The sequence below is a fragment of the Cololabis saira genome, chromosome 6, assembly GCF_033807715.1.
Source record: "Cololabis saira isolate AMF1-May2022 chromosome 6, fColSai1.1, whole genome shotgun sequence".
Taxonomy (NCBI): Eukaryota; Metazoa; Chordata; class Actinopteri; order Beloniformes; family Belonidae; genus Cololabis; species Cololabis saira.
This window is the reverse complement of record NC_084592.1, coordinates 1,044,504-1,058,906: the sequence shown is the minus strand read 5'-3', so window position 1 is coordinate 1,058,906 and position 14,403 is coordinate 1,044,504. Positions and strand designations below refer to the sequence as shown.

The following is a 14,403-nucleotide window of genomic DNA, read 5'->3' as shown; positions in this document are numbered from 1 at the left end:
ATGTCACTAAAAGTTTGGTTCTCATTTCTCAGCAATATATGAATAAAGTTTTTATTGAGTGTTACTGGGCTACTTTCAGGGTCTTACATCGAGTCGGCTGCAGGTGCTGCAGGACTATAAAAAGTGTTTCTCATGTGATGGAGGCCGGGACCTAGACCGGTTTCTGCTTCTGCGGCTGTAAAAACATGTACAATGTGAGCAAGCTGCATATAATTCCGTGCCTATCAGCAGCATTGGGTCATGTTCTGGATCTCTGGAAAGCACCTAGAGACAATTTCTGTTGTAATAGACACTATATAAATAAAATTGAATTGAAATGAATTAAACTGAAATTGTACTCCATGTTCAGTGTAGCATCATGTTTTTTCTCTAAGTAAAGGCCCAAGAAATCTGCACTGAAAGTGAATCAATTCAGTTTCTAAAGCTATATTTCCATTCTTCTGTACAGCACAGCTACAGAAGAACAGTGGCGATACCTGTCCTTGTGAGACACCCTGTAATTTCACTCGCTACGGTAAAGAGCTCTCCATGGTCAAAATGCCAAGCAAGGGATCAGCTCGATATCTCTCCAGGAAATATGACAAGTCAGAGGACTATATAAGGTACACTAAAAAACAACAAGTAAATTCACTCATGAGCACTTAAAAGGAGATAAAACAATGATGATCTGTGTAAAAAATATAGTTTAATGTGTTAATTAATAAAATATGCATGTCTTTTTAGTATTAACTGAAATTGGTAAATATTTACTGCATTATGTTTATAGTATTGTCCGTAATGTAAATATGTTACCATCGTCTCTCCTGCCTGTTTTCCTGTCACATTGACCACTGCATAAAAAACCCATCTCAATTACAATTAACTTAGAACCAATTGTAGAGGAGCCTACATTTTTTGTGAAAATGTTAAAAACCTGTTAAGCTATATAATAATTTTTGGGGCTCAGCCACGTGTTTAAACAAAGAAAGGCCTTACATCAACCCAAAAGCCTGACCACAAGGTTTGAGACAAATAAACTATCTAAATGACTCAAAACCCAGGCAGACTTTGGTTCATTTTTGATACCTGCAGCAGGGGTTCTGAATCCTTCAGGATCGTTGCCCTGAACCCATTCAACATGAAACGTTCAGCGGGAGCTGCTGACAGGTCAGACATCTCTCAGTCGCCATGACGACCGTATGAGACGACTACTCAAGATAAAAGCCAGATCCTTACAACAAAATTTTCACTTTCTTTTGCAAACGCCGACATGCTTACAAAGGGGCGGGAAGGCAGCGCTCCAGCGTGTTCGCAGCTTCTCGGGAGGGGAGGGGGAGGAGGACTACGGTAGCCGAGAGGCGCACAGCCCGGCAGCATGCGAGAGGAAAATCGATTTTCCGATATTCCTTTTTTTAACATCGTCTTGGTTAATAAATCCGATTTAAATTTAAAATCGATTAATTGCACAGCCCTAGGAAGAGGTGAAGGATTTTGTCTCTGATGTTAATGATTTTATCATTAAAGAAATTCATAAACTCATTACAGCCGAGAGTTATGGGAATACATGGATCAGTAGTGTCATGACTCTATCAGTTTGGCCAGAGTGTTAAAAAGGAACCTTTTTATTTTATTCTATTAATGATGAATAATAAGTAGCTCTGGCATTACAGAGGGCTCTCCTGTATGTTCTGAGACTATCTAGCCAGGCTAGGTGGGATTCTTCATATTTGGATGAACGCCAAATCCTTTCAAACTTCTGTGAATTTTGTTCCAGTTGTCGAGAGTTGGAGTTATTACTTTCATTTTTATGGGAGCAACAGAGTCTAACAGATGTCACAAGCACACTTACACATATGGCCCTTTTCCACTACTACCTACTCTGCGCTCTTCTACTCGCCACGCTCCCGTCTTGCGCTTTTCTGTCGTGTTGGGTTCTTTAGATAAGATCAATGGAGGCCCAGACAGGTTTTCTATGGCTTCCCTTTATTCCAGCACACCAAACATTTACATTACCCAGAATGCATTGCAACATATAGTGTAGGAAGTCCCCGCCTAGACAGCCCCCTACTGTCCTGGCATATCATTGCACATAACTTACACCACATCTCCCCTTCTGAGAACTGTTTTACCATAACATTAAACTTAGTTATTCTAACAGTTATACTTGAGTTTGCTGCTACCAAAATTCACCACACAAGAATATTTCACCATATTAGTCACACATAAATTTGGTCCTGCTTAACCCATAAAATGAAAATCTGAAAAATCTGAAAATCAACATAATAACAACATACAGCATTTCCCTTTTTTTCACATAACTTTGTTTCTTCAACATAACATAGTACATCTCTTTTTTTTTTTTTTTTTTTTTTTTTTTTTTCACATGTTTCACAAGTTCAGTCTCTCTGGCTTAATGACAGGTCTTCCTGACCTGGTTCGAATAATTGGAGGGGAGCCTTGTGACCCCTCTGTGGACACAGCAACAGTGTCATGGGCAGTGTCCTGCAGGTCTTCCTCAGCTGCTTGCCCCTGTGTCGTGCTGCTGTTGTCTTTGGCCATAGGCACAAGGTGGCGACGATTCCTCCTGATACTGCCCTGAGGCCCGCTGACCAGGTAGGATCTGGGTGTCTCGTGCGTGGATGTTACAGTACCTGGTGTTTTGGTGTCAGTGACCCACACCCGATCTCCCGGCGACAGTTGAGGGAGATTTCTCACCCTGTGTCTGTGATTGTAGTTGTTTGCGTCCATCCGCCTCCTCTCCTCCTCCCTGCTCTGTACTGCTCGAAGATCTGGGATGGCTGGCTCGAGCACTGCAGGAAACGAAGGTACTGTGGTGCGCAGCCTCCGGCCCATAAGCAGCTGGGCTGGACTGAAGCCGTTACTCAGGTGCGTTACTCAGGTGCGTTACTCAGAGTGCTCCTGTAGGCCAGCAGTGCACGGTATGGATCGGACGCCTTCTTCAGCAGGTTTTTGATGGTTTGGACGGCACGCTCGGCCTCGCCGTTGCTTTGAGGATATCTCGGGCTGCTCGTCACATGCTCGAACTCGTACTCCGCTGCAAATGCTGACATCTGGGCACCTGAAAACTGTGGCCCATTGTCTGTGATGAAAGTCTCTGGTATGCCATGCCTGGCAAACATGGACTTGAGGTGCACGATGACATCAGCACACCTAGTCGGGCTCAGCTGGGCAATCTCAATGTACCTGGAGAAATAATCCACAACCATTAAATACTTAGTGTTCTTTAATGTAAACAGGTCGGCCCCTACCTTCTGCCATGGTCTGTCCGGCAGCCTGGTAGGCATAAGAGGCTCGGCTGCGTTGTTCCGTTCCTTGACACACGCAACACATTTCAGCACCAGCTCTCCGATCTGGCTACTGAGGCCTGGCCACCACACTGATTGTTTGGCCCGCTCACGACACTTGACTATTCCCTGGTGCCCGTCGTGTAACTTCTCTAGCACACTGTTCCTCATCACTGAGGGGATTACTAGTCTAGTCCCCCGCAATAACAGTCCATTGTGTGTGCTGAGTACGGCTCTTTCAGCCCAGTAGGGCCTCACCAGAGTGTCCAGTCTGCTGCGATCTGGCCAGCCCTCTGCGCAGTGTCTCATCACCTCCGAACAGATGCTGTCTGCGCTCAGCTGTTTGCGCAGCTCTGACAGGTAGGCCTCGCTCGCTGGCACGTTTGACAGCACGTAGTCCACATAAATGTTTGTCTCTTCCATCAGGCCATCGCCGTCTGTGACTCCACCTGATTTCAGCGGAGCACGGGAGAGTGTGTCTGCAGCCGTGAGGCTCTTCCCTGGAACGTGTGTGATGGTGTACCTGTATCGCATGAGTCTCATCCTGAATCTCTGTATTCTAGGTGGGAGTGTGTCCAGTGCCTGTCCACCTAGCAGGCTCACGAGGGGTTTGTGGTCAGTCTCCAGCTCAAAGTGAAGGCCGATGATGAAGTTGCTCAACCTTTCACATGCCCAGGTCAGGGCCAGCGCTTCCTTCTCCACCTGAGCGTACCTCTGCTCCGTGCTCGTGAGTGCTCTGGATGCGTATGCCACCGGCGCCCAGGTGCCCTGATACTCCTGAAGAAGAACCCCACCTAGACCGTATGATGAGGCGTCGGCAGAGATTTTCAGGTTCTTGTTCGGGTCGTACAACTGCAGCACCGGGGTGGACGACAGCTCTTTTTTGAGACCGTTGAATGCTTGGCTTTGCTCTGAGCCCCAGTACCACTGGTTCTTTTTTGATAGCAAGTCCCTTAGCGCTTTGTCTTTTTCAGCTAGGTTTGGCAAGAATTTACCTAGCTGGTTTACCATGCCCAGGAAGCTCCTGAGCTCGCTGATGTTCTGTGGCGGATCCATCTCTCGCATGGCGGATGTCTTATCCGGGTCCGGTCGGACTCCCTCTGGCGATATGATGTAGCCGAGGAACTTCACCGTTGTCTGGTTGAATACACACTTGGCTGTGTTCAGAGTGATGCCTGCCTCCTGTGCCTTTTCCAGAACTGCATGCACGCGGGCGTCATGCTCAGCCTGCGTGGACCCCCATATGAGCACATCATCCATGTGGCAGACGACTCCTTCCAGCCCCTCTGTCACCTTCACCATCCGGTTCTGGAAGTGTTCTGGCGCTGACGAGATGCCAAATGGAAGGCGGTTGTAAAAGTAGCGTCCGAATGGGGTGATAAATGTTGTATAGTGGGCACAGTCTTTAGTCAGTGGGATTTGCCAGAACCCCATGTTGGCATCTATCTTTGAGAATAACTTTGCCCCTGAGAGCATGCCTAGAGTCTGGTCCACTGACGGGAGGATGAACTTTTCCCGCCGTACAGCTTCATTCAGTGGAGAGAGGTCGACGCAGATCCTGACCTCGTCTTTAGCCTTCTTTGGTGCCACCACCATAGCGGAACACCACTCGGTTGGTTCCTCAATCCGGCTGATGACTCCGAGCTGCTCCATGCGCTGGAGCTCCCGCTTTACTTTTCCCATCAGAGGTAGTGGGACACGTCGTGGCACTTTCAGAGACACAGGCTTGGCGTCAGGTTTGAGCTTAATGGTGTATGGCTGTTGTACTAGTCCCAGCCCATCACACAGCTTCGGGTAAGTCTGCTTTACTGAGTCCATGTCAATACTGTCTATCCTTGCTACCAGCCTGAGGTTGACTGATGCAAGACGGCTCAACAGAGCTGTGGTCAGGTTTTTAATCACGTACATGTCCTCTGTGGTGTGCTTGTCACCGCAGTGCAGCACTTCTCTGGCCACCCCAAGTACAGACAATGGCTTATGCCCAGGCCCAAACAGTGCTTTGTTGCCCGGTGCTAGGCTGCTGGATGCCCCCCCACATATCTGTTTGTACACCCGCTCGGGTATGACGGTGACATCAGCCCCAGTGTCTATTTTAAAATGCACTTGAGTGTCTCTGATCTTCACGTCTACTGTCCATGCCTGTTTGCCTGCGTCTACTATGCCAAGGAAAATGTCCTCCTCTGTGTCCTCAGCCACTGCACTCACACACTTGTTAGACCTACACACTTTACTGTAATGTCCACGTTTCCCGCATTTATGACACTCTGCATTCTTTGCGGGGCAGTTGAAACTGGCATGAGCTGGTGTCTTACCACATCTCTGGCATGACTGCCCTGCTGCCGGTGTGTAGCGCCTGTCCTTGGTCTGCTTAGCTGGGTGTTTGCTTTTCCAAGCTGGCATTTTTTTCTCTTTGTCTTTGTTGCCGCGGACTGCGTCCACCGTCGCTCTGTCCCCTCGAATATCCGTCTGTTGTCTTTTAATGTCCTCTGCTTGCCTGACCATGTTGATGGCTTTCGCCAGGTCCAGTCTACTCTCCATCTGCATTCTTTGCGAGAGTGCGCTGTCTCTGATGCCCACCACGATCCGGTCCCGCAGCAGTTCCTCGCGAAGTGCACCATATCCGCAGTCTTCAGCGAGTGCATACAGAGCGGTGATGAATGAGTCTGCAGATTCTGTCGGCCCTTGTGCTCGCATGTTGAATTTGGCTCGCTGATATATTACATTCTTTTTAGGCACAAAAAAGTTTGTAAAACCTTCTTTCACGGAGTGATATTCCAGTACTTGTTCCTCCGTTAAGCGTAGCCCTCTCAACACGTCGTCTGCTTCGTCTCCCATGCAATAAATCAGCGTGTTCACCTGATTTGCTTGCGAAGACTTGTGCAAGTCGCTGGCCACTCGGAAGCGTTCAAAGCGCCTAATCCACTTTTCCCAGTCCTGTGGCTTCGAAAAGTCGAAGGATTCGGGAGGGGTTTATCGAGAACATAGCTGAAGCCGTAGCACGTGCTTGAGCCTGTGGAACGGCTTGCTGCACATGCGCTGCCGCTGGTTCCTGCTCCTCTTCCAACATGCTTTCTGGCTGAGTAAACTTTCTTTTTTTTCTCGTATAACCCACTCCTTTCCTACCCTTCACTGATGAACCACTTCTGACACCATGTCGTGTTGGGTTCTTTAGATAAGATCAATGGAGGCCCAGACAGGTTTTCTATGGCTTCCCTTTATTCCAGCACACCAAACATTTACATTACCCAGAATGCATTGCAACATATAGTGTAGGAAGTCCCCGCCTAGACAGCCCCCTACTGTCCTGGCATATCATTGCACATAACTTACACCACTACGGGTGGAGGCGGGTGGAGGCGGGTGGAGCCGTGCCAAGCGGATACTTTTTCTGTATCTATTCTGCTGAGGTTCTAAGCGTGCTGAGCCGGCACTATATCTGACGTCATCACCCTCCACCACTGATTGGTCGGGGGGCGGGGCCGTCAGACGTTTGAATCAGGAAGCGGGAGTCGGCCCGAGAGCGACTCGCGGCTCGCAGCGATTTTATTATCCAGCGCAAACGTCTGTTTCATGATCCAACTCTGAGGTGCAGATGTTCATAAACCTGGTGGCTGACGAGAGAATTAAAAAAGGGATGTAGACGAGCGATAAGGAACGATCAGATCCACAGGAACTATTCTCAGCCGCTCGCGGCTCCAGCTGATTTCTCATCAGCAGCGACACAAACAAAGGGGTTGCACAATCGAGTACGTCACGGCAGCTTCACCCCAACCCACCCACTTCTCACCTGGCTGTGGAAAAACAAACGAGGACAAAGCGGGGAGAGGCGAGACAAGGCGTGACGAGCCGTCCCGAGGTGAGTCGGGCTGAGTAGTTACTAGTGGAAAAGCGCCAATAGGGTCTTCAGAGGGGGGGGGTACTGTCAGGTTTGGCTACTGGGATAGCTGCATGGTGCCCTGATCTCCTCCTCCTCATTTTAACTACATTAGTCACACCCACACGCACACAACATATCCAGGGGGCAGGAGTGAGGTCTTCCTACACCCATGTTTCCCACGTTCGGCCTGGGTCCGGAGGACCAGGGGAAGGACCGATAGCTGGGCCCAGTTATGGGCTCGTCGTGCTGCCTAGGTAGGGCTCCTGGGCTGTACTCTAGGGCGAGTTGGGAGTGGTGAGAGAATGCTTGTCCATGTCTTTGTCAGTGAGTATGTCAGTAAGTGTATTTGTGTGAATGGGTGTCAATTGTCTAGCCTGTTTTTGGATCTCTTTGCTGCTGGGCTTGCCTGGGTGGCTCCTTGTTCAGAATCAGAATCAGCTTTATTGGCCAGGTTCGAACATTGTCCAACAAGGAATTTGACTCCGGTAGTTTCGCTCTATGGTGTTAAGAAATAAACAATAAACAAATAAACAATAAACAGATGTGGTATTTCTATGTACGGTATGAACATTTTAAAGGTGCAGCAGTTTGAGGTAGTGAATACAAAGTGCGAGGTGCAGCAGGGTGAGGCAGACATGATTATTAAAGAGGGTGCTAGATGATTTATTTATTTTGCACGTGTTTGGTTACTCTGAGACTGTTATTTGTGAGAGTTCATCAGAGCAACTGCTTGCGGGAAGAAACTGTCTATGTGTCTGGAGGTTCTGGCGCACAGAGCTCTGTAGCGCCGTCCAGAGGGGAGGAGTTGGAACAGGCGGTGTCCCGGGTGTGAGGGGTCTGCAGGGATGCTACCTGCCCGTTTCCTGGTCCTGGACTGGTACAGGTCCTGGATAGATGGGAGGTTAGTCCCAACTATCCTCTCTGCAGACCTGATTGTCCGTTGCAGTCTGTGCCTGTCCAGTTTGGTGGCTGATCCAAACCAGACAGTGATGGAGGAGCAGAGAACAGACTGTATGATGGCAGAGTAAAAGGTGATCAGCAGCTGCTGTGGCAGGTTAAACTTCCTGAGCTGCCGCAGGAAGTACAACCTTCTGCTGCGCCTTCTTCCTGACAGAGTTGATGTGGGTGGTCCACTTCAGGTCCCTGGAGATGGTGGACCCCAGGAACTTGAAGGAGTCTGTGGTGGAGACAGTGCTGTTGAGGATGGTGAGGGGGGGGAGTGGCGGTGGGTTTTTTCCTGAAGTCCACTGTCAACTCCACAGTCTTGAGCGGGTTCAGCTCCAGGTGGTTCTGACTGCACCAGTGGACCAGCTGTTTCACCTCCTGTCTGTACGCGGACTCGTCACCTTCCCGGATCAGGCCGATGACTGTGGTGTCGTCCGCGTACTTCAGGAGTTTCACAGACGAGTCCCCTGAGGTGCAGTCGTTGGTGTAGAGGGAGAAGAGCAGTGGTGAGAGGACGCACCCCTGGGGGGCGCCAGTGCTAATGGTCCGGGTGCTGGATGTGATGCTCCCCAGCCTCACCTGCTGCCTCCTGTCACTCAGGAAGCTGGTGATCCACTGACAGGTGGGGGCAGGCACGGTCAGCTGGGTGAGCTTCTGGTGGAGGATTGCAGGTGCGATCGTGTTGAACGCCGAGCTGAAGTCCACGAACAGGATCCTCGCGTAAGTCCCTGAGGTGTCGAGATGACGCAGGATGTGGTGCAGTCCTATGTTGACTGCATCATCCACCGACCTGTTTGCCTGGTAAGCAAACTGCAGGGGGTCGAGCAGGGAGCCTGTGGTGTCGTTCAGGTGGCTCAACACCAGCCGCTCGAAGGTCTTCATGACCACAGATGTCAGGGCGACGGATCTGTAGTCATTTAGACCTGTGATGGTGGGTTTCTTCGGGACTGGGATGATGGTGGAGCGTTTGAGGCATGAGGGCACCTCACACAGCTCCAGGGACCGGTTGAAGATCCGTGTGAAGGTGGGAGCCAGCTGCTCGGCGCAGACTCTCAGGCAGGAGGGGGACACGCCGTCCGGGCCTGGAGCCTTCCTGGTCTTCTGCCGCTGGAACAGCCTACACACCTCCTCCTCACAGATCCTGAGTGCAGGCAGGGTGTCGGGTGGGGGGAGGGGGGTAGACAGAGGTGGGGGGGGGGTTGGCTGGGGTGAGGTGTGAAAAGGCGGGCAGTGGGGGGGAGGGGGGATGGTGGAGGTGGAGCAGCAGGGGGGTTGGCTGAGGTGAGGTGAGATGTGAAAAGGCGGGCAGTGGGGAGGGAGGGGGGGGTGGTGGAGGTGGAGCAGCAGGGGGGTTGGGGGGGGTGGTGGAGCAGGGGGGTTGGGCGGGGATGGTGGAGGTGGGGCAGCGGGGAGGGGGAAGGGGGGTGGTGGTGGTGATGATGATGACGATGATGATGGTGATGATGGTGATGATGATGATGATGATGATGGTGAGCCGTTGGCCTCATCGAATCGGCAGTAAAAATTGTTCAGCTGGTTGGCCAGCTTGAGGTCGCCTGCAGGGCGTGGAGCTGTTTTTTTCAGCCCCGTGATGTTCTGCAGGCCTCGCCACACAGAAGAGGGGTCAGGGTTGGCAGAGAGGCGATTCTGCAGCCGTTCGCCGTAGGATTGCTTCACTTTCCTGATCTCTCGTCAATGTGTTTTTGGCCTGCTTAAACAGGGCTCGGTCGCCGCTCCTGTAGGTATCCTCTTTGTCTCGGCGCAGCTTCCGGAGGCTCGAAGAGAACCACGGCTTGTTGTTACTGTACGTGCAGAACGTCTTGGTCTGCACACACATGTCCTCACAAAAACTGATGTAAGATGTCACAGTGTCGGTCAGTTCATGGATATCTGAGGCCGCAGCTTCAAAGACACTCCAGTCCGTGCACTCGAAGCAGGCCTGAAGCTTCAGCTTTGACTCCTCTGTCCACTTTTTTATTGTCTTCACTACAGGCTTCGAGGTTTTTAGTTTCTGCCTGTAGGTAGGGATCAGATGGAGCAGACAGTGATCCGAGTGTCCAAGAGTTGCGCCGGGAACAGAGCGGTATGCGTTCTTTATGATGGTGTAACAATGGTCCAGAGTCTGCGTGCCCCTGGTGGGACACGTGACGTGTTGCCTGAATTTCGGGAGTTCGTGAGTGAGGTTTGCTTTGTTAAAATCCCCCAAAACAATAAAGAGTGAGTTCGAGAGTTTTTTCTCCAGGTCTGTTATCTGGTCGGCCAGCCGCTGCTTGGCTTCAGCCACACACGCGTCGGGTGGAATGTAGACGGCGACCAGAACAAAGGATGAAAACTCCCGCGGTGAATAAAAGGGTTTACAGTTCACAAAGAGTGTCTCTAAGTGAGGACTGCAAGATTCATTTAGCACTGTGGCATCCGTACGCCATCCTTCGTTTATATAGAAGAAGATCCCGCCGCCTTTTCCTTTCCCGATAGTTCCCTGCTGCGGTCCGCCCGGATGAGTCGGAACCCCGGCAGCCGTACTGCGTTTCAGGTTTCAGTGAAGCAAAGGGCGGCAGATCTGCTAAAGTCCCGGTTATTTGTGATGAGCATAAGAAGTTCATCTATTTTGTTTGTAAGGGAGCGGACATTCCCCAGGTGAATGGAGGGGAGCGCGGTTCGGAATCCTCTCTCTCTCAGCCGCACGAGGGCTCCTGCGCGCTTTCCCCGTTTGCGTCTCCTGTAGAGCCGGTAAACAGCGGCTGCTGCTCCTACCAAAATCTCCTTAATGCTGTCCGGGTCGGAGAAAATTGGGCAAGATGTGCCGGGAGAAGACTTCCTAATATGAAGTAATTGTTCTCTGCTGAAGGTGACCTGTGAAGGGCAGCAGAAAACAGGAAAAATAAACAAAAAGCTGAAAAAAATCAGAGAGCGAAACACCGAGGCGACCGTAGGCGGCGCCATCTTGCGCATATGTATTGTTGGGGAAGGGCTGGCCTTTCGTAGAAGTGAGGTCTTCTTACACACCCTGGGGGGCATGGACATCTTGACCCCATAGTCCGCCTATGCTGGGTGGCGTGTGCTCGGCTGGTCCTGGTCCGTCACTGTGGGTTTTGTGGCTACGTTCTCCCATGGTCATAGGGCCTCCGTTTGGGGCTTCCCTCTGTCGCCTGCTGGGTGAGACGGGGAACTTGCTGGCAAGGGGTTTCCTCCCGTCCCTCTTCTGGTCCTCCGTGAGGCTGCAAGCTTCATACAATGATGAAAAAACTGGCTCTATAGGTCTCTGGGCTATTGTTGATGGTAACTCTGAGTATTTAAAAATAATAATGAAAAAAATAATAACTTCTCACCACCAGAAACCTAATCTGCCCTGATGTTTGCCACACGGAGAGGCACCAATGTGAAGCCATGGGTGCTCTGGTCATTCAACTGGGAAAGTTTTCTGTTGTGGGAGAACACATCAACCAGATCCAGCAATGTGGATGCAATAACATATAAACTATAAAATAAACATAAACACTTCCGCAGCTGTCGCTACTAAATACAGTTGACCGACCAGCGGTCTGGCTCACAACATGCACGACACAGTATAACAAACTAGTTAAATGCATTGACTACAATTCTCTGCCCAGACACAAAAACAGCCTCTTAAATAGATCACTTTGCAAGCGTTGGGAGTGATGGTGACCAGCCTCCCTTTCGGTTTGGTGAACAGCTGTATGGTTCTCTCTCTTTCTCTCCTCATGTCCGTGAAGATGAGGGGGATGTAGTGGGATGTAGTGTCGGTACCATAGTTGGGCTTCCGTCGCCCAGGGATTGGTCTGGCGGCATCCGGTACTGCTGCTGTACAAACAGAATTTCTCCATTGAGGGAGGAATAAAGGACAATCTAATCTAATCTAATCTAATCTAATCTAATCTAATTTAATCAAATCCACGTCATGGGGGCATACACAGGTCCCTCACTCAGTTCGTCTGGGGCTCGGAATCATTTGCAGGTCACTCATTTGTAGAGCTGCTCCCAGACAGACTGTGGTTGCCATTTCCTGGCTACCACACTTCTTCAGGCACGGAGAGGAGGCAGCCCTTTGACCTGTAGCCCATCACACTAAAGTAGGAGCTGTGGCCTTCACAGCTCCCCGGCTCAGGAGAGATGAGGTCCATGTTGGAGTGGTTGAAGGAGAATGTGTGACAGACCATTTGAGAAATAGGGAGAGAGTGAGAAAGGGAAGAGCTGCTCTTCATAGCTGGGCCACTGCAAGACCCTTATGGGTTTTGGGGTCCATGCCCAATGAGAGGTAAATTCCTTATCACCTAAGTATCATAAATGTAGCAAAGCCTGCTGAGGTTTTGAGTCGTTTAGAGAGTTTCTTTATCTCAAACCATGTGTTCAGGCTTTGGGGTTGATGCTAGGCCTTTATTTCTTTCTAGTCCTCCATCCTTGCCTTTCTTTTCTGTGTACTGTGTCCCAACATAATTTATGCAAAGTATCATTGGGGTTGGATCTATTTAGAACTCTTCAAAGAACTCTTAACCTGTCAACTTCATCATGAGTTGACAATGAGCATAAATCTGATTTGATTTTTTTGGGGGGTTAAAATAAGTCTGGAATGGCAGCAGCTTTATACTTAATGTACTATATTATACTGAATATTAAATATTGCACAGATGTGTTTCTTTGTTTGTTTTACTTTTTGTTTTGTTTTTTGTTTTGTGTTTTGCACTTTTTCTCTTCTATGACCTTTACATTACACACTATTTTCCAGAGACAACTTCCTGGTATTAGACATCTTCTTTGAAGCTTTAAACTATGAAACAATTGAGCAAAAGAAAGCGTATGATGTTGCAGGTTTATTAGGTAAGTTTTATGCCTGTTTTGCTTTGTATAATGAATATTGGACAGGTTTTCTCAAGTGCAGTAAAATATTTTTAAAGCAATTGTATTTTTCTTAATAACTTGCAAGAAATAGGAATAGCCCTTCTTTCATGTGCTTAAGTTCTTTATTTCTAGGTGATATTGGTGGACAGATGGGATTATTTGTTGGAGCCAGCATTCTGACGGTTTTAGAAATACTGGATTACATCTATGAGGTACAGTGTTTATGCAGAATCACACACATCAATCAAAGTGTGGTACAATTAGCAATGAAAACAGCTATTTTCCTGTAGGATTTAAGGAATGTTTCTATCATAACCAGAAGTATTTATTATGTATAAATACGCTAATGTGTTTTTGTTTGCTCTATTTTTAACAAAGTGTTTATTTTTTAAAAGTTACCATTGATCACATTTGTACATTGTTGTGCCTCGGACACCTCGGACACCACATGTTATTTTACTACGGGGAAAGTCCCCCCCCTCGCCCAGGTTACTGATGCGGGGAGGCCTCGTGGTCTAAGCGGTAACGTGCCCGTGCACGGTCACCTCAAAATACACATGTAACGGCTGCCGTTACATGTGTATGCAAACAAAATAAACAGTAAACACAAATCAACGTTAAACGCTTTAAACTAATTAACTGTCCAGACACAGAAGCACCACGTCTCCCTGGTTCTGGTTCTGGAGGTGTCGTCGGCGTCCTGAGGGTTTTGGGGAGCTTCTCAGTTCAGCTCAGGTCCATCAGGTGCTGATCCACGCTTCTGCCGGTGTCTCAGTCTAAGCGGCCTCCTGGTTCCTCCTCTGCTTCTAACTCTGAAATAAAGTCAAGAAACTTCAAGGATGCCCTTTCATACACAAAACATGCTGGCACTTAGAAGATAGGGAGAACATGTGGTCATTCAGAGAGACCTCTAAAGGAAATTAAATAACACTTTCAGATTCATGTGATGTAGGAGATGTTTAGGAACGCCTATCTTCTTCATTCTTAAAATGAGTGGCTTCTCATGTCACCTGTCTCTTCATTCCTGATTCTATATTCAAACAGCTCACGTAGCTGCAGCAATGTGCAAAACAGACATCATGTCCACATCCCTCCCTCAGGAGCCGTCGCTTAGCGGCCTGCAGCCTCCGCCTCACGGTCTGCCGGCTGCTGCGCCACCAGCATCTCCAGCGCTGTGATCTGCTGCTCCGCCTGGCCCTGGAGCAGGGCTGCCAGGTCCACCAGCACCTGCGCCAGCTTCTCGAGGGCCCGTTCCTCCATTGGGGTGGACTGACAGGACAGAGGACACGGGGTTTAGTGAAGAAATCTTTATTCACCCAGACACAAGTGTGACAGCAACTCTCAGTAGCTCCGTGCCTTCCCTCGAGCAGAGACCCATTGCTGGTGTGAAGCCGCTCTTTATGTAGCCAGGCAGGGTGGAGAGATTAATTGGGCACAGCC

General features: G+C 49.4%; 1 protein-coding gene across 5 annotated transcripts in view; it reads left to right on the top strand.

Annotated features, from left to right (window-relative positions):
• The window catches only part of asic4a (acid-sensing (proton-gated) ion channel family member 4a), a 221,153-nt gene that overhangs the window by 193,426 nt on the left and 13,324 nt on the right, over positions 1-14,403 (top strand). For 4 of the 5 annotated variants that reach the window (XM_061723019.1, XM_061723018.1, XM_061723016.1 and 1 more), the window contains 3 exons: positions 449-602; positions 12,851-12,942; positions 13,096-13,175. In XM_061723019.1, the coding sequence (XP_061579003.1) occupies positions 449-602; positions 12,851-12,942; positions 13,096-13,175 (326 nt within the window). Of the gene's footprint in view, positions 1-448; positions 603-12,850; positions 12,943-13,081; positions 13,176-14,403 lie in introns of those variants that run through there. The other variant, XM_061723020.1, reaches the window with a different exon arrangement.